Source organism: Plecotus auritus (assembly GCF_963455305.1).
Source record: "Plecotus auritus genome assembly, chromosome: 4".
NCBI lineage: Eukaryota > Metazoa > Chordata > Mammalia > Chiroptera > Vespertilionidae > Plecotus > Plecotus auritus.
Window position 1 is genome coordinate 78852533 of NC_137775.1, and position 23134 is coordinate 78875666.

The following is a 23134-nucleotide window of genomic DNA, read 5'->3' on the forward strand; positions in this document are numbered from 1 at the left end:
ATGTGGAAGCAAATCATTACCAGAAATGTCGGAAACTTGAAGAAGAGCTGGCGGCCCAGAAACGTGAAGTTGAAAACCTGAAGCACAAAATGGATCAACAGATAAAGGAACACGAGCATCAGTTAGTTTTGCTCCAGTGTGAAATCCAAAAAAAGAGCCCAGCCAAGGACTATAGCTTCAAACCAGATTTTGAGGCAGCAGTGAAGGAATGTCGACACTCCAGAGACCTCTTCTCTAGGAACACAGGGCAGCTTCACCCAAGGCCCAGGTCTCCTTTGTTGAGATGGACTCAAGAACCACAGCCGTCGGAAGAGAAGTGGCAACATCGGGTTGTCGAACAAAACGATGCCCATTGCTGGCCATCAAAGGCCCCACTGGAGAAAGAGAAAAGCCAGCAGTGTTACTCTGAGTATTTTTCTCAAACAAGCACTGAATTGCAGATAACTTTTGATGACAAAAATCCTATGTCAAGACTATCAGAAATAGAGAAGATAAGAGATCAAGCTCGGTACAATTCCAGGCCACCTGTGAGATGTCAAGATGACAAATGTGAAGTGGACCTGGTGAAGCTTTTGGCACCCTTAGAGGTATAATCTGGATTATGAGACCTTATCAGCTACCTGTGTTAAGTTTCCTCTCTTGTTTCCTTTCCCTGCTAGACGAGATTTTTTTTAGAATAGTGATAAATGTGATTGGCTTTTTGTTATTCTGATAGGAAATAATGCTATCATTTTATAGAGATTTACTGAATCTTTACTACAGATTATTAATCTTCCATTTTTAAATGTTTGAAATTAAACACATGAATGTAATGGTTATATATTATACCTATGGGATTATATTCTGAAAAATATTCCCATGAAAAAGCTAGAAAAACCAAGCAATTGACTTTAATTTCTAACATGTTCTTTGGAAAAATATTTCAGTCTTTTCCCCACCTCTTTTATGAAATTGAATTTATTGGGGTGACATTGGTTAATAAAATTATGCAGGTTTCAGGTGTATAATTCTATAATACATCATCTGTATATTGTATTGTGTTTTCAAAACTCCAAGTCAAGTCTCCTTCCATCACCATTTATCCCCCCTTTACCCTCTTCTACCTCCCTCCATCTCCCTTCCTCTCTGGTAATTACCATAGTATTGTGGTCTATGAGTTTGGTTTTTTTCTTAATCCCTTCACCTTCATACCCCCCCCTTTTTTTTAAAAATACATATATATATATATATATATATATTTATTTATTATTATTTTTTAAAATATATTTTATTGATTTTTTACAGAGAGGAAGGGAGAGGGATAGAGAGTTAGAAACATCGATGAGAGAGAAACATCGATCAGCTGCCTCCTGCACACCTCCTACTGGGGATGTGCCCGCAACCAAGGTACATGCCCTTGACCTGAATCGAACCTGGGACCTTTCAGTCCACAGGCCAACGCTCTATCCACTGAGCCAAACTGGTTAGGGCTAAAAAATATTTTTATTGATTTCAGAGAGAAAGGAAGAGGGAGAGAGAGATAGAAACATCCACGATGAGAGAGAATCATGGATCGACTGCCTCCTGCAAGTCCCCCACTGAGGATCAAGCCCACAACCCGGGCATGTGCCCTCGACCAGAATCGAACCTGGGACCTTTCAGTTTGCAGGCCGACACTCTATCCACTGAGCCAAACCGGCTAGGGCCATTCATACCTTTTTAATACCTTAATTGTCATCTAAAGTAAGCTTCAGACTTTCAAAATATATTACTTATTCCTGAATCATCTTTAGTTTGAAATTTTTCTTATCTTTACTTATCTCATCTTTGTTTTTCTAGGAATTATATTTGGGTTGAGTAAACTGACAGTGTTCTTTAGATGACTTTTAATGCCTTATAAATTCCTGTTACAGATAGCTAAGAACAAGCAGTACGATATCCATACAGAAGTCACAACGTTAAAACAAGAAAAGAACCCCGTTTCCAGTACTGACGGATGGATGCTTGGACTCAAGAGAGGAGATTTTCTTAAGAGAGGCTTAGAACCAGAGACCTTCCAGAACGTTGATGGCGACCATTCATGTTTGGTTAGGGATGATGAATTTACATTCCAAGGGCTCCGGCACACTGTGACTGCCAAGCAGTTGGTTGAGGCTAAGCTTCTGGACATGAAAACAATTGAGCAGCTGCGACTTGGTCTTAAGACTGTTGAAGAAGTTCAGAAAACTCTTAGCAAGTTTTTGACGAAAGCCACCTCAATTGCAGGGCTTTATTTAGAATCCACAAAAGAAAAGATTTCATTTGCCTCAGCAGCCAAGAAAATCATAATAGACAAAATGATGGCTTTAGCATTTTTAGAAGCACAGGCTGCCACAGGTTTTATAATTGATCCCATTTCAGGTCAGACGTATTCTGTCGAAGATGCAATCCTTAAAGGAGTTATTGACCCTGAATTCAAAATTAGGCTCCTTGAGGCAGAGAAGGCAGCCCTGGGATATTCATATAATTCTAAGATATTGTCAGTGTTTCAAGCTATGGAAAATAGAGTGCTTGACAGACAAAAAGGTAAACATATCTTGGAGGCTCAGATTGCCAGTGGCGGCATCATTGACCCTGTAAGAGGAGTGCGCGTCTCACCAGAAATTGCTCTGCAGCAAGGCTTGTTAAATAATGCCATCCTACAATTTTTACATGAGCCATCAAGCAACACAAGAGTTTTTCCTAATCCCAATAACAAGCAAGCTCTGTATTATTCAGAATTACTGCAAATGTGTGTATTTGATGTAGATTGCCAGTGCTTTCTGTTTCCATTTGGGGAGAGGGACATTTCCAATCTCAATGTAGCAAAAACTCATAGGATTTCCGTAGTAGATATTAAGACAGGAGCAGAACTGACTGCATATGAGGCTTTCCAGAGAAACCTAATAGAAAAAAGTACATACCTTGAGCTCTCAGGGCAGCAATACCAGTGGAGGGAAGCCACGTTTTTTGAATCCTATGGCAATCCCTCTCATATGCTGGCTGATACTAAAACAGGATTACAGTTCAATATTGATGAGGTTGTGGAACAGGGAACACTCGACAAAGCCTTGGTCAAAAAGTATCAGGAAGGCCTCATCACACTCACAGAACTTGCTGATTCTTTGCTGAGCCGGTTAGTTCCCAAGAAGGATTTGCATAGTCCTATTGCAGGGTATTGGCTGACGTCTAGTGGAGAAAGGATCTCTGTCCTAAAGGCCTCCCGTAGAAATCTGATTGATCGGATTACGGCCCTCAGATGCCTTGAAGCCCAAGTCAGCACAGGGGGGATAATTGATCCTCTTACTGGCAAAAGGTACCGGGTGGGTGAAGCTTTGCATAGAGGCCTAGTTGATGAGGGGTTTGCCCAGCAGCTGCGACAGTGTGAATTAGTCATCACAGGGATTAGCCATCCCGTCACAAACAAAGCGATGTCAGTGGTGGATGCTGTGAATGCAAATATCATCAGTAAGGAAATGGGAATCCGATGTTTGGAGTTTCAGTACTTGACTGGGGGGTTGATAGAGCCACAGGGTCACGCCCGGTTGTCAATCGAAGAGGCTCTCCAAGTAGGTATTATCGATGTCTTCCTTGCCACAAACCTCAAAGATCAAAAGTCGTATGTCAGAAATATAATATGTCCCCAAACAAAAAGAAAGTTGACATATAAAGAAGCATTAGAAAAGGCTGATTTTGATTTCCACACAGGACTTAAACTCTTAGAAGTATCTGAACCCTTGATGACAGGAATTTCTAGCCTCTATTATTCATCACAATAGAACATGTTGAAATAACTTTACACAGGAGTGATGCAGTCCAGTTCCTGTGATCTGTCCAGAGCATGATGAAATCAGTTAAATATACAGTCTAGTAATTGTGTCACCTACTCAAAACAACATTTATTTCTGGAGGGCTGGAAATAGCTGACGGTTCAGAAGAGAGAATAAAATTGAAAATCACAAAAGATTTACTGCTCTCAAAAATGGTTTCATTTAACTTTGAGATGAGTTTTTTCTATCTTGCCCACACTAAAAATAAAAGTATTTTGCCTAGAATACAGCATAAGCTTGAACCCCAACAAGTTCAGAGCATACTTTCCTCAGAACTCTGCATCACTGAATGGATCCAGCCTGATGATCCATTGAATGATCCCGCACACTCACTGAAAGAGCTCGCCAGAAAGCACCGCGGAACCAAAAGGAGAGATGTACATTATTACCCAACATCCCTGTAGCGATAGTGTTTCAGATTGCCTTGAAAAATGAAAAAGTGTTTAGTTTTTCTGTATGTAGTAGCCTTCTTTATCATATTAAACTTTTACCACAATCTCCCATTTCTAGTTAGACTTTGTGATGACTGGATTGTGTGTTGGAAGAGGGGGAAAGACTTTTCTTCATTTTACGTATTTTCCAAATGTGTGGACACATTCTCTATTCTTTCAGTTTTCTGTTGTTTCCTACTTTTCTGCCAGGACAATTGTGTTTGTACTGCTAATGCAAAGGCAGCCATTCAGAGGTCTTCTAGTGCTTCATGAATAAAATCGAGTTTTTTATTTATCATATTGATAGACTAGCTGGGAGGGTAGACTGAACATTGAAGAATGTTTGTCACAGCTTCCTTTGCTACCATAAACATTTTGGAAGTACATCTGCTATGTGATGTGATAAGCACGGTTAAGTGAATGAATAAAAGATCTCAGGAACCTGAGTGTTATGAAAACACATTTTTACACTTGTTTTCTATGGAGAGGTGAGTTTCATAGCTCGGTCATTTACTGGAATATATCTTTTCTTACTACTCACACCTGTCAGAAGTCACTGGAAGAAGAAAAAAAAGAGCATGTCGAAAAAGCCAAAGAATTACAGAAATGGGTGTCAAATATCAACAAGACGTTGAGAGATGGAGAGAAGGCTGGGAAATCTCCCTTCTCTAAGCAAAAGGTATTCACTGAGGTCCTGGTTAATAATAATAATAGTGGGTAGAATTTACTGACATGACAATTCTTTTCCCTCCTCCCACCCCCCCATTTTTATAGGTATTTATAATGAGGACCAGATAGGTTAAGTCACTTAACCAGTGAATCACAGTAGGAGAAGGTGTTTCTGATTCCAAAGCCTGAACTATATATATTAGTCTTAGTAGTAGTAAACGGATATGTTGTGCTGCTTTTCCTAATGGTTAGACCTGCTTCTTGATGACTATGATGAGAATTGCCGGAGAGCAGCAGAGGCATCCTGTTTTGTGCCCAGAGTAAATCCAGGCCCTCCGTATCACAAATGTAGGCCGTCTCATTCTTAACAAACGTAAACAAAGCTTCCAAGAATTAACAAAAATACGAACTGGGATATTCACATTTTTGAGGTTTGAGTTTAGTTGTGCCTTTCTGGACCTTTTTTTGTTTTATGAAGAAGTGTTCTCCAGCCAACCACTGGAAATTCTAGATTCTTTCCCTTACCTAAATGAATTCTTCAGTTCTCTGGGCTATTTTCTGTACCCCAACTACTTGGCATTAGCAGGATAGCCCCAGCTTCTGAGGTGCTAGTGCTCCATGGTGTCTGTGGGACTGCCTCCACTTGAAGCTCTCAGTGCATTGGTCCTTAAGGTGTAAATTTCAGGATTGCTGCTGCTGGTGGGACAGCACCAGAATTGCAGCTGTGTTTTTAAAATATGGCTGCTAAATTAAGCAGCACTTTTTTTGGGAAAACTTGTCCTACCCTGCCCCTGCCTGATGTTTGGAAACTTTAGGGGCTGTTAGCTATCATTAGTGTTCCCCGCTAGCTCAGCATCAGTACTCGTCATCAGCTAACATTGTTGACATAAGTAAACGGGAAACTTTAGTGTCTTGTCTAATTTTCCCTGCGGCATGAGGCAGAGGCAGATGTACTTTATCCGGGGCTCCCCCTTGAAGTTTACAAACCTGCATATATACTTGATTATTCAATGAAATAAAGCCATATTCGCTTATAGTCTTGCTATTATGTTTCATATGGTGTGGAAGAAATAAGAAGCTGGAAAGCAACTATATTCGTTGTTTTAAATGCAAAACCTTCAAAATAATATTATGCATATATTTAGTTTAAAATGTCTTCTTTTCTTCCCCTCTTGTCAAATAGGAAAAGAATTAAAATAGGGACAAGAGCTTAGCAAGATTATCTTAGGAGAATAGTTTCTTTTGAGAAATGTGGATTATAAACCATTGGTATTTTCTCATTCTGCAATTTTAAATTCTCCAAAATTTTACTAGCCCAGTTTTAGACCTATTGGACATAAAAGTAGACACATACTTTTTTTAATGCAGACAGTGGCCTAAATTATAAATCTCTAATAACGTGATAAAAGAATTTAAGGCAATTTGATGTGAATAATAAATGTCTTTCAAATTATCAATATGGCTCCATTATTACCTGTAACCATGAAAAATAGACTTGAAATTGATTGTACTAGTAAGTCAAATATATCAAGGGGAATGAGTCCTTTTCATTGGTCCATCATTTACTCTCATTTCTGCTCATTTAAAAGAATGGCAATTAATTTCTGATATTAGGTATTCAGAAATGATATACTAGAAATTAGGAGAAAGTGTATTATCCTCAAACAGATCAATTTTATGGCTCTGACCATCACAGGCAACTTTCACAAGTGAAAATCTTAGCAATAAAAATTATTTACTCTTGATCTGCAGACATACAGATTAAACTGTCATGATAATTTTTTTTCAAAAGGAGCATGGTATCCAGGAGCGTGGGGGAAGGAAGATACTCGTTGGGAGTAGTGTTCTTCATTCATGTATGTTTTGGGCACAAGGAAGACATTGGGCCGGTGCTGAACCTCTGGGATAAGGCAACTCTAATTCATGGTTGCATGGGAAAAATACAGGAACCATATAATGCTGTATTATTTCCTTATGAAATAATAAAGCCTTTTCTTAATTATGCATTCTTAATATAAAGCACTCCTCTTATCCAGGCCCATAGACTGATAATAAGTAATGAGTTATTGACTTGGGACCCCCTGAAAATAGACATCATTTGAGTCTTGATGAAACTGGACTCATTTTTTTAAAGTTACTATTGGTTAGTCTCTATGAGGGCAGAATATGAATGCATTTTCATTACCTTGCAGATTTCCAGTGAAGAAATATTAACCAAGAAGGAACAATTATCAGAGGCACTTCAAACCATGCAGCTATTTTTGGCTAAACATGGAGACAAGTATGTTGGTTTTCATGAACGTTTTTTTCAATGCAGGAAAGTGGTATTAAAAACGTTTGGCAAAATAGAAGATAGTAAATTTTAGCTGAGATTTAAAAAATGGAACTCTTGCCCTGACCGGTTTGGCTCAGTGGATGGAGCGTCGTCCTGCGGACTCAAGGGTCCCAGGTTCGATTCCAGTCAGGGGCATGTACCTCGGTTGCGGGCACATCCCCAGTGGGGAGTGTGCAGGAGGTAGCTGATCGATGTTTCTCTCTCGTCGATGTTTCTAACTCTCTATCTCTCTCCCTTCCTCTCTGTAAAAAAATCAATAAAACGTATTTTTTAAAAAAAGGAACTCAATCACAAATTTAGTTAGTAATGTAGTTTATCTCCATTTTCTTAACTGAGACCTGTGGCAATCTGATTTCTCATATTTTGGTCCTGCTTTTTGGAACAAGGCATTGCATATATTTCAGCTCATGCCTCAGACAGGGAAGGAATCTACCCTTTTCTTAAACCCATTTTGACTGTCCACTTTAGGATTATTCCAGATTGATTTTACATGGTACCTTAGAGAATAATGTTAATTTTCTCTTTACTCATCCTTCAGCTTCAACAAGTTTTATCTTACTGTCCCTTTTCCATCTTGGGACTAACAGTGCTAATGCTCCTTGTGTATAGAGAGATGCTAATATATTAATTCATATCCTTTCCTTCAGTCCCCCTTTTTAGGCATCAGAAGGATTCCTAGATGTGTTTAGCACCACCCTTAATTTCCATATACAGTCATTCTAAGACCTGTGCAATCTGTGTATGAGATATTTTATTTTATGATTGTATAGTTATTTAGAAAAGTACTTTATAAAACCATCGAGCCTAATATATCATTTTTATAGCTTGAAGACTTGCACTCTTCATTTCATACTTTCTGGTTATTTTAGATTGACAGATGAAGAAAGAAATGAACTGGAAAAACAAATGAAAACTCTCCAAGAAAGTTATAATTTATTCTTTAGTGGATCTCTGAAACAACTACAAGAATCACAAACCACAGGAGATGATGTAAAGGTAGAGGAGAAGGTAATATTATTAAAACATGAAGCTATTTCAAGGTTCTTAGTTTTACTGCATGATTTGTAGAAATGTATGTCAATGGTAAAGAAATGACCTTGAAATGTGTACATGGCAAAAACATGGAGTTTATGTAAGTATTTGGAGATTTCAGTGTTGTTTATTAATTGCAATCTTACACTTGCTGTCATCAGTTTATGTGACATCTTAATCTGCGCCTTGCATGATAAAAGGAAAGAATCATTCATTTTTCTAACTCTTCTCTTTAGAAGCCATTCTTCTGCTGCATTAGGTATTTTACTATATGAATATAATGTTATAAAATAGCTTCTGAGTCATGTCTAAAGGTGACGTTGAACTGTTATGGGATTTGTTTGATTTTTTAGAGATAACCATAAGATTTATTTGAATAACATTGGAACCTATTTATAATGAAGATATCCTAGCATCTTCTTAAAATCTAACAGAAATCACTTAAATTTGGCCTCTCAAGATTTTAAAACTTCACAATACAGATTCACAATATTCAGCACAATATTCAGGATTCAAAAAGTTACCTCTGTATTCAATTCCCTTATTCCCTGGAGTACTTTACACACTATTTTTCATATTTTGGGGTTATGTAACAGTTTTTCTGGTTCATTATTTTTTACTAGAAAGAAGTCTGTATGCTGTAAACATCAATAGCATGGGGTTTGATACTCTCTTTCCTGTTAGTAAACTAATCTCACCCAATTGCAGAAAGCATGGTTTGCCTTCTAGGTATGTGTTCTGTTTTCTCACTGTCGTCATTTACTCTGTTGTGTCTTCACTAACCTTGTTAATGTACACAATGTTAAGTTTTCAATTCACAGATGCATGTTGTTTTCAAAGCTTTTATCATATCCTCTGCTGTTGAATAGATCACTGACATAGATCACTTGTGCATTTGAGCTGCCTAACATTCACAGCATTGCCACGCCTTGGTAAGTAGAGGATTTTCATGTTGAAGTGTATTATTTATTTTTTAAAAATGCATGCAAAGTTTCGTGAAACCCTGCCCACCCTTGAATCACAGACTGACCTGAGAATATGTATTTTCCTTTCAGCTGGATAAAGTGATTGCAGGCACCGTTGACCAGACAACTGGAGAAGTCCTTTCAGTCTTTCAGGCAGTTTTAAAAGGCCTTATTGACTATGACACAGGAATAAGGTTGCTTGAGACACAGCTAATGATTTCCGGTCTAATTTCACCAGAATTAAGACAATGCTTTGACCTTAGAGGTGCCAAAAGTCAAGGCCTCATTGATGAACAAGTTCTGTACCAACTCAAAGAACTGAATCAAGCAAAGGAGATTATTTCTGCTGTGCCTTCCACCACAATTCCAGTGCTGGATGCTCTGGCTCAAGGCGTGATATCAGAGTCCCTGGCCATCAGAGTTCTTGAGATACTGCTGTCCACAGGCTCTCTAGTCATTCCAGCCACAGGGGAGCAGTTGACTCTACAGAAGGCTTTCCAACAGAACATGGTTTCCTCAGCATTATTTTCTAAAGTCTTGGAAAGGCAAAAGATGTGCAAAGATCTTATCGATCCATGTACCTCTGAGAAGGTGTCTTTAGTAGAGATTATGGAAAGAAGTGTTTTACAGGAAAACACTGGTTTGCGGCTTCTACCTGTGAGACCACAAGAAGGAGGCAGAATAACATTAAAATGTGGAAGGAGCATTAGCATTTTAAGGGCAGCTCATGAAGGTCTCATAGATCGTGAAACCATGTTTCGGTTGTTAGGTGCACAGCTTTTTTCTGGAGGTCTGATCAATTGCAACTCTGGTGAAAGAATGACTGTTGAAGAGGCTGTGGCAGATGGGCTGATTGACAGAGATACCGCTAACAGCATTCTAACATACCAGGTTCAAACAGGTGGGATCATCCACTCAAACCCTGCCAAACGTTTAACTGTAGATGAAGCAGTCCAGTGCGATCTAATAACTTCGAGCAGTGCTCTTTTGGTGCTCGAGGCTCAGCGAGGCTACGTTGGACTCATTTGGCCTCACTCTGGTGAGATATTTCCCGCATCTTCTTCCCTGCAGCAGAAGTTGATTACAAATGAATTGGCATACAAAATCCTGAATGGCAGGCAGAAAATAGCTGCTCTTTATATTCCAGAAACTTCTCAAGTCATCGGTTTAGATGTTGCGCAGCAGTTAGGAATTATAGATAATAACACAACATCAATTTTAAAAAGTATAATACTGCCCGATAAAATGCCAGATTTGGGAGATTTAGAAACTTGTGAGAATGCCAGAAGATGGCTCTCTTTTTGTAAATTCCAGCCATCTATAGCCCATGATTACAGGCAAGAAGAAGATTGTTTTGATGGAGAAGAGCCAGTGGCAACTCAGAGTTCAGAACAGACTAAAAAAATGTTCCTGTCTTACTTGATGATTAATAGCTACATGGATGCAAACACAGGGCAGAGGCTGTTGCTGTATGATGGAGACTTGGACGAGGCTGTTGGTATGCTACTAGAAGGCTGTAGAACAGAATTTGATGAGGATACACCCATAAAAGAATGTATTGATGCCTTAAGACTCCCTGGCGTATTTCTGAATAATGCCCCAAGTAAAGAAATGGATGAAAGTATAACTTCACCAAGTGGTTTTGACAAATGCCATTGCGAAGAACCTAAACCTAAAGAAATTCCTAAAAACAGAAAGCATGCCTTAGAAGAAGAGTTTAATGAAATGGGAACCAATGTTCTCAGTGAATTTTGTCAGTCGGAAAACCTGATACATATAATGGTAGCAGATCATAAAGTTAAGAATTCATCCAGCATGAATGTTCTCAATTCTACATCCTATCTTACACAGCTTGGATTTTCAGACTCTGAAAATATACCTAAAAACTGTGACAATCAAAGTCAAGTTGAAAAAAATGAACATGCAGATGAATGTAGTCATTCCAAAAATATGCAAAACCTTGAAAGTGATTTGATAACAAGCTCTATAGTGAAATCAAAAACTAGTAGCATCTGTAATTTGAAAGAAACAGAGTCTGAAGATAATATAGGCAAGGATTCACCTGTCTTTGACTATTCCCCCAGGCTGAGTGCCTTGTTAAGTCAGGATAAATTGAGGAATGATTGGGGAAGTTTTAATGATTTACACACTGCAGAGAGCAGTGGAAATAAATGTGAAGCCTCTACAATGCCATCCAATGACCAATCCATGTTGTTGGGTCCAAGAATGGGAGAAAAACCTCAAGACCAGTTTCTAGGAATTGCTGCTATTAACGTCAGTTTGAAGGGAGAACACTGTGGACAAAAATCTTTAAATACTGCTCATAGTGATTCTCAGGTACAATATCACAATGACAAAGCTATTTCAGATACTAGTGGGGAAGATGAAAAAATACATGCTGCTTCTCAACAGAAACCTGAAGACATGGAAAATGAGTCCACAGTGGAGGAGTACTCCTGCGCCGTAACAACGGGTGATCCTGATGATGCCAGTGCATCTCATGTTTATGGCACATCATCGCTTGAAAAAACTGCTGGTGCTGGTGACTATGAAACGTCACTACTGGATGATCAGCAGAGGGACACCGAAACAGACACTGATAGCGATGATGATTTTTATGATACTCCCTTGTTTGAAGATGATGACCATGATTCTCTGCTTCTTGAAAGTGATGATTGTGATTGTCTGCAACCTGAGGACTATGACACACTGCAAGAGGAAAATGATGGGGCTGCCTGTCCTGGCAATGTTTTTTATGATGTTCCCAGAGAGGATGAAAAGCCTTTGGTAACTCAGGGGGGACTAGTTGATAGCTTAAGAGTGAGGGGGAAAGCCCAGTCTTTTCAGGATTGTCTCATAGGTATGGAGAAAGCTGAATTAAATTCTGATGAAAGAATACGTTTAAATTCAGTCGGCTCATCTAAGATCAACGAACAGTTGTTGGAAACGGAATCAGAAAGGGAAAGTATAGATAACCTAGAAGGTGTAGAGTCTGACTTACTGACTGATTCTGAAATAGTAGGAAGGGAAGAGAGCTTCAGTGCTTCATTAACATATGATGACACTGGCTGTTGGAGAGGGAGAAAAGAAGAAGGCTATGTAACTGGACAAGAATTGAAATCTGATACTGATCATTTTGATTCTATGCAATATGGAGAAAGTTATGGGGATTATTTGTGTGACAGTAATGATCAGGATGATGACGATGATGATTATGATGATGATGTTGATGGTGATGAAGAAGGAGGAGTAGGAGATGAGAAGGAAAAGACCATGTGCCAAGATGAGGCTGATGGTATGGATATCCAGTTGTGTGCTACCACTGTGAAAGAAAGGGAAAACAGCCATGAAAATCAAAGTATTAATGAAGTGATTCTCCCGAGTAAAAAGCAAAATTATAGTTCTCTAGAAAAACAGCAAAGTGTCAATGTTTTACAGCGAGAATCAAGTAATAAAAGTAGCTTATCTACTGAAAGAGGCAACCTTCCAGAATATACAACTGAGGTGGTTGGAAGAAGCAAAGAAAATCTGTTGAATCCTGAGATGGCCCTTAAAGAAATATTGCTGCCTATCATTAAAGACACTGAATCAGAACCCACCTTTGGCCCTGTAGGAATTTTACATAATACTGATATTCACTCATCATCTGATCAAATAATTTGCTCTGAGACTGTTTTAATAGGAAAACCTGCTGAGGAAAGCCATTTGTCATCTGTGGACTCTGTAACTGATAAAGATCATCAAGGAAATGGAAGAGATGTAATGAAAAAGAGAGATGACAAAAGCAATATACTAATAGAAGGTGAAACATCAATTCATAAAATGTTCTCAGGTAAAGGAGAAGGGCTTATGGCAGGTCTAGTAGAAGATGATACACATCTCAAACTTTTGCCTGGTAAAAGTATGAGGGAGAGTCTTGATTTAGTTAGTCAGTTTCCGTTTCCACAAATCACAACCAATGAAGGACATGATCATAAAGGAAGCCTTAAAAAAGCAACTGTAGCTCTTAAAGATGAACCAAAGAATCTACAAACAATTGTTAGTGGAAGTCCTGTTTCATTTGAGAATCTTGAAGAAATATTTGACTCATCAGCTTCCAAAGTGATCATTGACATTACTTCAGACGTATTGTCTGAAGGGAATACAACAACTGAGAACGAATCATTCACTGATGGACCTGAGAAAGAGCTTGATCTGTTTACTTATTTAAAACATTGTGCAAAAAATGTAAAAGCAAAAGATGTATTGAAGCCACATGAGGATATCCCAAGCGATACTCTAATAGCTTCCCCTCCCATGAAAGAACACTTAGAATTAGAAGTTGATAATGCAAAAGAGAAAGTAACCTTTACTCAGGAAGACTCACCTCTAAATGAGATGGCTCAACAGAATGACCTTTGTACTAAAGAATGTATCTTAGAAGGAGGAACGGAAATTCCTCAGTTCACACCAGAGAGAAATGAAAGCACACTTTCGATCTTACCTCTGAGAAATGTGGAAGGCCTTGGAATAAGAAATGATAACTCCAGTAACACTTTAAGCACAGACTGTACATTCTCAGAAATGAACAATAAGAAAGAAATAATCGAGCAACAGCCACGAGAAGAACAAGCCTTGTTTCCAGGGTCCCAAGAAAAAGAGGTTCAGATCCCTGAATTATGTCAGGCATTTGTTGAGGATGTAAAGGACATCTTAAAAAGTAGGTTGAAAGAAGGTCATGTGAATTCTCAAGAGGTTGGAGAACCTTCAGCTTGTGCAGATACTAAAATGTTAATTGAAAGCTTAATTAAAAGGGTTAGCACATCACAGTTGGTAAATGATGCATCTAGTGTGCCCAGCGACGACTCTAAGATCAGTGACTGTACTGGAATTTCCCTCGTGAATAACTCACCAGAACTAAGAGCAGAGAGTAGAGATGATCCATTCTGTATTGCAAATCTTCAGTCTGAGCTTCTCCTTGATATACTTAAGCAAAATCAGCATAGCCAGAAAATTACAGGAGCATTTGAATTGATAAAAGAATTAACGCAGATGGAGTATGATCTAGAGGAAAGAGGTATGACATCTAAAGTAGTTCCACTGCAACTTGAAAATATTTTCCATAAGCTGCTTGCTGATGGCTGCTCAGACAAAGCAGAGCAGGTTGGAAACTTGAATCAAAAATCATCTACTACTTTTGAGATGGTGCATGAAAAGCCACACATTCTTGATGATCATAACAGCAAAGAAGGAAACCACAGTTCCCTTAATTTACAAAATATAGAAGAAATTGGACCAGAAAATTCTACTGTACGTGCAACAGCCTTGCCAAGAGATGAGAAGCTGGAGGAACAATGCATTGATTTCCCAGACCATCTGGAATGTATTTCAGGGTCAAAAGACATGACTTCTGGAGATAGCTCAATGGAACAAGTAAGTTGACTTTACATTTCATATGGAACTAGCTGCATGAAACGTTTGGGAATCATCCCATACATTTTATTTGCTCTAAAAACCTGCATAGAGGCTATTGAATTAAAATGTCCAAATTTGTGTTTAGTTATCCAATGAGCTACAGCAGTGTTTACAGCACACATCAAAAATGCACGAGTATTTGGCTTTGCTTCAAGATATGAAGCCTCCCTTGGACAACCAAGAGTCTCTGGATAACAGTCTAGAAGCTTTGAAGAACCAGCTTAATCAGTTAGAGGTAAGAATTATCTGCTGCCTGTAATGGGTGGGAGTCAGCTGATGTTAGTTTGGGAAAATAAGCAGAGCACTTCACATTTATGTTTTGGATATTAGTTGTATTTGTCACTAAATAGCTCTGGGATCTACCTATCTATCTATCTCTTGATCATCTATCATCATTTTTTTGCAGACATTTGAATTGGGATTGGCTCCAATTGCTGTTATTTTAAGAAAGGACATGAAATTGGCAGAAGAATTTTTAAAGTCTCTTCCCAGTGACTTCCCCAGAAACCATCGTGAGGAATTGAGTGTAAGCCACCAAAGTTTACAGAATGCCTTTTCTTCCCTCAGCGACGTATCTTCAGAAAGAATGAAACACCTTGTTCTGGCGATTGACAGTGAAATGGTAGGCGTCAACACGTTTAACACTGAGATTCAAGTTTTGAAGAAAATGTGATTATTTAAAAATGTAATCATAAGACACAAGTATTTTATTTTTAGAGTACTAAGTTCTTAAAACAGAATCACCATTTGTAGGAATTTGAATTTTAGAAACAGAAATGAATGCACAATTTTGTTTTCTAGTCAAAATTAGCCGTTTCCCATGGAGAATTTCTGCACAAACTGAAGTCGTTCTCACACTGGATATCAGAGAAGAGCAAATTGGTGAAGGACATGGAGCTGGTGAATGTTCAAGATACTGAGCATGTAAAGAAAAGTTTGGAGTTTCTCAAGGCAGGTATCAAAATAACTAAGACAAAGCACATTTAAAAACCTATGGATTTAATATAACAAATGTTTAGAAAAAAATATGACTTTTCTAAAGCTATGAAGGATTATTTCTTTTCTTTGTGTCTACAAGATGTTTGTTCATAGTTGACACAACTATAAAATAATGTCAACTTTATGGATGCCATTCTGATGCTATCCCAACTGCCTTATGAAACTCTTATAGTCATGTTGAGATTTGTATTTATGTTTTTATTTATATATATTATTCAAATCCCTAATAGTATAAATTAATCATGTAAATATATCAGAGTATAAGTAGTTTTTATGTATTAGTCCTTTAGTCCTTTTTGTCCTGCCTCCTCCCACCTTCAAGTTCTTAATTTGAAGAGCATGCCTCATGAATGATGGGTAGGCCCCTGACTTGGGAGTCAGGTAACTGAAATGCTGGCCCATTTAATTTATGTTTCAAATTCCCCATAGTCTCGTTTATGTGTGACCACAATTCCATGGGTACTATAAATATTAGCAAACAATATTTTAATGTTGATGTTTCCCTTCAGCGTGCCAAATGTATATCAGTTGGATCTTTACCTTTGGTCAGAGTTACATTTGAAGTGTGATATGGCAAGCAAAGTTAAAATATTCTTAGAGGGTCTATCTTTTTATATAATACTAGAGGCCCAGTGCACAAAATTTGTGTATGGGGTGTGTGGGTGTCCCTCAGCCAAGCCTGCACCTTCTCCAATCTGGGACCCCTCGAGGGATGTCCGACTGCCCGTTTAGGCCCGATCCTAGTAGTCGGACATCCCTCTCACAATCAAGGACTGCTGGCTCCCAATTGCTCGCCTGCCTGCCTTCCTGATTGCCCCTAACCGCTTCTGCCTGCCAGCTTGATCACCCCCTAACCACTCCCCTGCCAGCCTGATTGATGCCTAACTGCTCCCCTGCCAGCCTCTTTGCCCCTAACTACCCTCCCCTGCAGGCCTGGTCACCCCTAACTGCCCTCCCCTGCAGGCCTGGTCACCCCTAACTGCCCTCTCCTATAGGCCTGATCACCCACAACTGCCCTCCCTTGTAGGCCTGGTCCCTCCCAACTACGCTCTCCTGCTGGCCTGATGGCACACAACTGCCCTCCCCTGCTGGCCATCTTGTGGCCGCCATCTTGTGTCCACATGGGGGCAGCCATCTTTGACCACATGGGGGCGGCTATCTTGTGTGTTGGAGTGATGGTCAATATGCATATTACCTCTTTATTATATAGGACTAGAAGCCCAGTGCATGAGATTCGTGTACTGAGGCGGGGAGGAGGGAAGGGTGAGTCCCTCAGCCCAGCTTGCACTGTCTTGTAGTCCGGGAGCCCTTGGGGATGTCCGACTGACAGCTTAGCCCGGCCAGCTCAGCCTAAGCCATTGGTTGGACATCCTTGGCACTGCCATGGAGGCAGGAGAGGCTCCTGCCACCACTGCTGCACTCGCCAGCTGTGAGCCCAGCTTCTGGGCTTCTGGCTGAGTGGTGCTCCCCCTGTGGGAGCGCACTGACCACCAGGGGGCAGCTCCTGCATTGAGCATCTGCCCCCTTGTGGTCAGTGTGCATCATAGAGACCAGGCATTCTGCCCGTTCGGTCAATTTGCATATTACCCTTTTATTATATAGGATTAATTACCGCACTATTTCAATAATTTCATCATTACCATTTTTACTAGGTGATGAATAGATTTTTGACTAAATGAAAAATATCAATAAAACCTGATATAAGAAAATAAATATCATTGTGAATATAAGCTGTATATTATGGCTTACCTCCCTGTTGGTAACTTGTACTGCTTTGTTCACAGAACGTGTTAAAGGAGCTTGGGCACACTAGAACGCAGCTGGACACTACTGCCTTTGATGTGCAGTTCTTCATTTCTGAATACGCTCAAGATCTGTCTCCCAGCCAGAGCAAACAGCTGCTGAGGCTCTTAAATACAACTCAGAGGTGTTTTCTTGATGTGCAGGAATCAGTAACTACCCAGGTGGAACATTTAGAGGCTCAGTTACAGCTAGAACAAGATCTTGATGATCAGAAGGTTTGCCTTTCTTTGTGGATTCTGTGTTTTTAGTTCTTCAGTGTGAAGCCTGTAATGTCGATACCCAGGGATTATGGCTTGATAGGAAAGATTTTTCTGGAAAGGCAGTTAGTGGACAGGGTATAATGTAGCGATTCTACCATATAGAATAATATTGCTTTCCATAATAATGTTCTAATTCATTGTTATAATTCTCATGACTCCCTAAAATGACTGCTTTCAGGGGAGAATCTTCATTTTTTTTCCTAGGAGCAGGATATACATATGCACTCAGAAATATCAAGGGATAGATTGATGAACATAGGAATAAAGAAGGGTAAGGGTATCTTTATCCCCTAGGAGGCAGTGTAGCACAGGCGTTCAGAGCAGGGCTCTGGAGCCAGACTGCCTCAGTTTATATCCCAGCGGCACCACTCATTGTGGAGCTAGGGCAAGTCATGTATCCACAGGTTTCTCACTGGTAAATTGGAAATAGTAACAGTGCTGGCCTGGTCGTATTGTGAACATTGGTAAAATAATGAATATAAAACACTCAGCACCTTGCCCAGCATGTGGTAGGCTCCTAGTAAACATGATATATGGCTATAAGATGAATAAAATAAACTAGTGTGTGTGTGTGTGTGTGTGTAATCAGAAAGTGAAAGATACAAGTAATTGACTTATGAAATAAATCTTTTATTTAATGAATTATATTAGAGTGCTGCATCCAGTAGCAATCAATAAGGAACAAAGAGGTGGGAATGGAATTAGACATAGCGAATAAGTAAAGCTACTGCATGCAATGTTCCTTTTGTTATTTCTTGAAGCACCAGGCATTGTCTCTAGCATGACAACCTATATGCACATGTCAAATATATTAACAGACACATCACGACTAACTTCTGTTTTGATATCCTTTTACAGAATTAATTGTGTGTCGCAGGTTTCAAGAGCTTAAGAAAATGGAATGTTTCTTCCTGTCGGTCAGAAGTTCCATCTCTTACACATGTGCATGGCCAGTATTCTGCTGAGCAGTTTCATCCAACCATGCTCTCTCCCCTTGTATATGGGACAAGCTCTTACTTTCTGTGTCACCTTGCTCAGTTTGTACCCCACTGCTACCATGTTTACAGCATACTCAGAAAGCTTCTTTTAGAGGAAACTTGCAAAATGTATTCCGATAAGGAGCTAGCACAATCGTGAGTGTGTGATCACCACTGAAGATGCTTTGGTTTGTTCCCCTGTAGATCGTGGCAGAGCGCCAGCAGGAGTACAGAGAGAAACTCCAAGGAATATGTGATCTCCTTACTCAGACCGAAAACCGCCTGATTGGGCACCAGGAATCCTTCGTGATTGGCGACGGCACAGTTGAGTTAAAGAAGTACCAGTCCAAGCAAGAGGTAGAATTTGGTTTTGCCTCAGTAGTTCTATGTTGATGTGGATTTCAATTACTATTTGGAAAGTAGTTAGGATTTTTGAAGAAAAAAAGCAATCATTTTAGCTTTTCTGAGACAAGTCATACCCAAGGCCTCCTGAGCTATAAACTTTATACTAAGAGTCACATTTCCAACTTCAAGCAAGCAAGCAAATAATTTTCTTGACTGATTTTTTGTGTGAAATATTGAGTGGAGGAGATATAAAAGAGTTTTGATAGTGGAAATACCTTGTGTGATGAATTAAAACTCGGATCCATTTAAGGCCAACCACTCACTTTCAAAATCAGGTGAAATAGCCATCAGTTTGGGTTCTTTCAATTTCTTAGCTCTTTCTTATCCCTTTCACCTTTCTCTGCAATGTGTCCCTTTTCATTGAAGGGACAAGCAATAATGACAGATAAAGATATCTTTATTTTGATGTCAGAAGAAATAACTTTCTTATTGTAACTAGCTAGCTCTGGGCTAAATCCCAGACACTACACATCATTAGCTTTATAATTTAACCTTTTGAGCCTCAGTTTCTTCATTGGTCATAGTTCCATTGCTATGTTATGGTAAAAGTTAAGTGAATATTGTGTGTTATGTGAACAGTACAGTTAATATCACAATGTTGTAGTTCAATAAGTACCTCTTTCAATTCAAATACTCAGAATTTGAAAAGTCTTGAAAGTATGGAAAAATAATATGAAAACTCAAACAGTGCAATATAGAGAATTAAAGTGCCAAATAAAGGAGGAAGAGGAGAAAATACATAGAGAAATCTGGATGTAGGAAAGCTGTTTAGAAGAGATTATCTTTGTATAGAAATTATTCTATGCCTGGCTGGCATGGCTCAGTGGTTGAACATCAGCCTATAAACCAGGAAGTCAGTTTGATTCCCGGTCAGGGCACATGCCCAGGTTGTGGGCTCGATCCCCATTGTGGGGCATGCAGGAGGCAGTGATGGATGATACTCTCTCATCACTGATATTTCTAACTCTCCCTCTCCTTTCCTCTCTGAAATCAATAAAAACATATTTTTTTTAAAAAAGAAATTATTTTAGGAACAACTTAGCTCATAACTTAGAGAACTAGCCACTTTTACCCTAAGCAGTAGATGTATATTAAAAAAAAAGTGTTTAAAAACAGAATAAATAATATAGTTATGTATTTAAAGCTTTTATAAATGCACTCATATAACATAAAAAATCTGATATATTCAAATTTAAATAGGTTATTTACTGAATACTTTATTGTTCAATGTTTCCCAAACCACATCTTCGTTAAACATGAAAATCTCATATATTGCTTTAATGCTGTTTGAGATTTCAAATTATCTATAATAATAAAAGCATAATATGCTAATTAGACCAGACGTCCTTCAGGACAACCTTCTGGATGAAGCCAGGGCTGCAAGGGAAGCCCGGGTTCCTGGTGCCAGAGGGAAGCCGGTGCCGGCAGCGGGGGCGGTGGGGGGGGGGGGGGGGAGGCGCGGGGAGAAGGCCTACTCTTGCACGAATTTTGTGCATTGGGCCTCTAGTATTAAATATTGTGATTGAAGTAAACCAACTCAGTGAACATACTGAGTAAGCTCTTTCAGTAAATGTGTGCTAGACTCTCCTCCTTTGCACAGACCCTCTTTTAGAATTACAACATTGGAAAAGTTAAATAAGTAGTAATCTACTAAGATTTTTTTCCCCCTCTTGTGTTATATAAGGAGTTACAGAAAGATATGCAAGGAAGTGCACAGGCATTGGCAGAAATAGTGAAAAACACAGAGAACTTCCTGAAAGAGAATGGTGAAAAGCTGTCACAAGAAGATCAGGCTTTAATTGAAGAGAAACTTAAGGAAGCTAAGATAAAGTGTGAACAACTCAATTTAAAGGCGGAGCAGTCGAAAAAGGAGCTGGAGAAAGCTGTGACGACAGCAATCAAGGAAGAGACGGAAAAGGTCCTTATTCAAGCATGCGGTGCACTGTGGCTTTGTTGAAAGTGATTAGGATCATAGCTTCTTGATTCATTAAGTGAGGTCAGGCAGTGCTAAGCAACTACTGGCACCCGGGACTAGAATTCTGGGTTTCCACGTTTGTCGTTGACCAAATTACTACAAAAAGTTTGAAGAGCTGGCTTTGCTTACCCTTTCCACAAGGTTTAAGTGGGATTCTGAGACTTTCTACTTGTGAAGTATGTGAGGACTCATTAATTGCTATAGTTAAAATTTTGGAATGTGTTTTTAAGAACAGTGGAAACTTCAGAGTAACTTCCTATTCTTCTAAGCTTTAATATCAGTGTGTTCAGTTTTCAATGCATGTCATTGTTTTGTATGCCCACTCTAATTTTAAATGATCTAAATATTTACTTTTGGGGATGACTTAAAACTAACACCTGGGCCCGTATTCAGAATACCCATGGTCAACGCCCTTCTCCCCCCAGGTTGCAGCTGTGAAGCAGCTGGAAGAGAGCAAAACCAAAATAGAAAATCTTTTGGACTGGTTGTCACATGTTGACAAAGACTCAGAAAGGGCGGGGATAAAACAGAAACAGGTTATTGAACAGAACGGGACTCATTTTCAAGAAGGTGACAGCACGTCGGAGATTGGAGAAGAGGACGAAGTTAATGGTAACCTGTTGGAAACTGATGTGGATGGGCCGGTTGGAACCACTGAGGAGAATCTGAACCAGCAATACCAGAAAGTTAAGGTGTGTTGTCTTCAACATAATGATGTTGTTAAATCCTATTGTCGGGTCTATAAAAGATAGGAACAACTTGGCACATGTGACATGTATGGGTTGTTGTCTCCATCTTCCACATAAGGAAACTGAGGCCCAGGGGAACTACTAGTAGCTGCAGTATGCTTTTTTATTGTGTGTTCCTCTAAGTTCATTGGGCTTCTCAGAATCCATATTGTTCTTGCTTAACTATTGTCATAGTGTTTTCATCACTTTAAAATTACAAATTTTGTATTCTGTTGAACTGTCCTTTTAGGATCATGTAATAGGTAAATATTATACCTATTTGCTCAGTAATTAGGTAAAGACATTAGCAGTCTCTTTAAGGTGTTGTGAGGAAGCAGCGAGTAAAATGAGACCTGACTGCAGATGCTTGTTTTAGAATTGGAGGACAAATCTGTTACATTTTCCCGAAGCTTCTCAACAACAGTCCGTGTCCTATGTGATTATATGAGTACTTTCAAGGAGATTGGAAATCTTAAAAAATAAGATCAGAGTACTCGAAACGTAGCATTTTCTATTCTGAAATTTAGCAATAAAAGGCAAGTACTGTGCATCTTGAAAGGTTAACAAGAAGCAAGTTGTCTGTCTGTAGATCATTGAAGTTGTAGGTCCTGAGGCAATGGAGAGCTCCCCACAATTTCAGAGTAACCCCTTCCCAGCTTTAAAGTCACAATGTCTCTGTTTCCCCGTAGGCCCAACACGAGAAGATCATCTCTCAGCAGCAAGCCGTCCTCCTGGCCACTCAGTCTGCACAAGCCTTGCTGGAGAAGCAGGGTCACTATCTCTCTCTGGAGGACAAAGAGAAACTGCAGAAGAACATGAAGGAACTGAAAGCGCACTATGAAACTGCACTGTCCGAGTCGGAGAAGAAAATGAAGTTAACGCATTCTCTGCAGGAGGAATTGGAGAAGTTTGACACGGATTATGGAGAGTTCGAGCACTGGCTGCAGCAGTCGGAGCAAGAGCTGGAAAACCTGCAGGCGGGGGCAGATGACTTCAATGGTTTAATGACCAAACTGAAGAGGCAGAAGAGCTTCTCAGAAGATGTTATTTCTCACAAAGGCGACTTGAGGTACATCACAATTTCTGGAAACAGGGTGTTGGAAGCAGCCAAGTCTTGCAGCAAAAGAGATGGCGGTGGCAAGGCCGACCAGCATAATACTGACACTTCTGCCGCTCACAGAGAAGTCCAGAGCAAATTGGATCGTGCCACGGATCGGTTCAGGTCTCTCTACTCTAAGGTAAGCTTATTTTTATTTTTTAAGGGGAATATCAAT

General features: G+C 39.4%; 1 protein-coding gene across 12 annotated transcripts in view; it reads left to right on the forward strand.

Annotated features, from left to right (window-relative positions):
- DST (dystonin) overlaps nucleotides 1–23134 on the forward strand; it is a 458265-nt gene that overhangs the window by 302289 nt on the left and 132842 nt on the right. For 6 of the 12 annotated variants that reach the window (XM_080664697.1, XM_080664696.1, XM_080664698.1 and 3 more), the window contains 12 exons: nucleotides 4809–4937; nucleotides 7120–7208; nucleotides 8132–8270; nucleotides 9350–14671; nucleotides 14799–14948; nucleotides 15120–15335; nucleotides 15515–15664; nucleotides 17497–17730; nucleotides 18957–19109; nucleotides 20842–21075; nucleotides 21558–21824; nucleotides 22550–23098. In XM_080664697.1, coding sequence (XP_080520823.1) covers nucleotides 4809–4937; nucleotides 7120–7208; nucleotides 8132–8270; nucleotides 9350–14671; nucleotides 14799–14948; nucleotides 15120–15335; nucleotides 15515–15664; nucleotides 17497–17730; nucleotides 18957–19109; nucleotides 20842–21075; nucleotides 21558–21824; nucleotides 22550–23098 — 7632 coding nt within the window. The remainder of the gene's footprint in view (nucleotides 1–4808; nucleotides 4938–7119; nucleotides 7209–8131; nucleotides 8271–9349; nucleotides 14672–14798; nucleotides 14949–15119; nucleotides 15336–15514; nucleotides 15665–17496; nucleotides 17731–18956; nucleotides 19110–20841; nucleotides 21076–21557; nucleotides 21825–22549; nucleotides 23099–23134) is intronic. The other 6 variants (XM_080664701.1, XM_080664693.1, XM_080664702.1 and 3 more) reach the window with 1 other exon arrangement.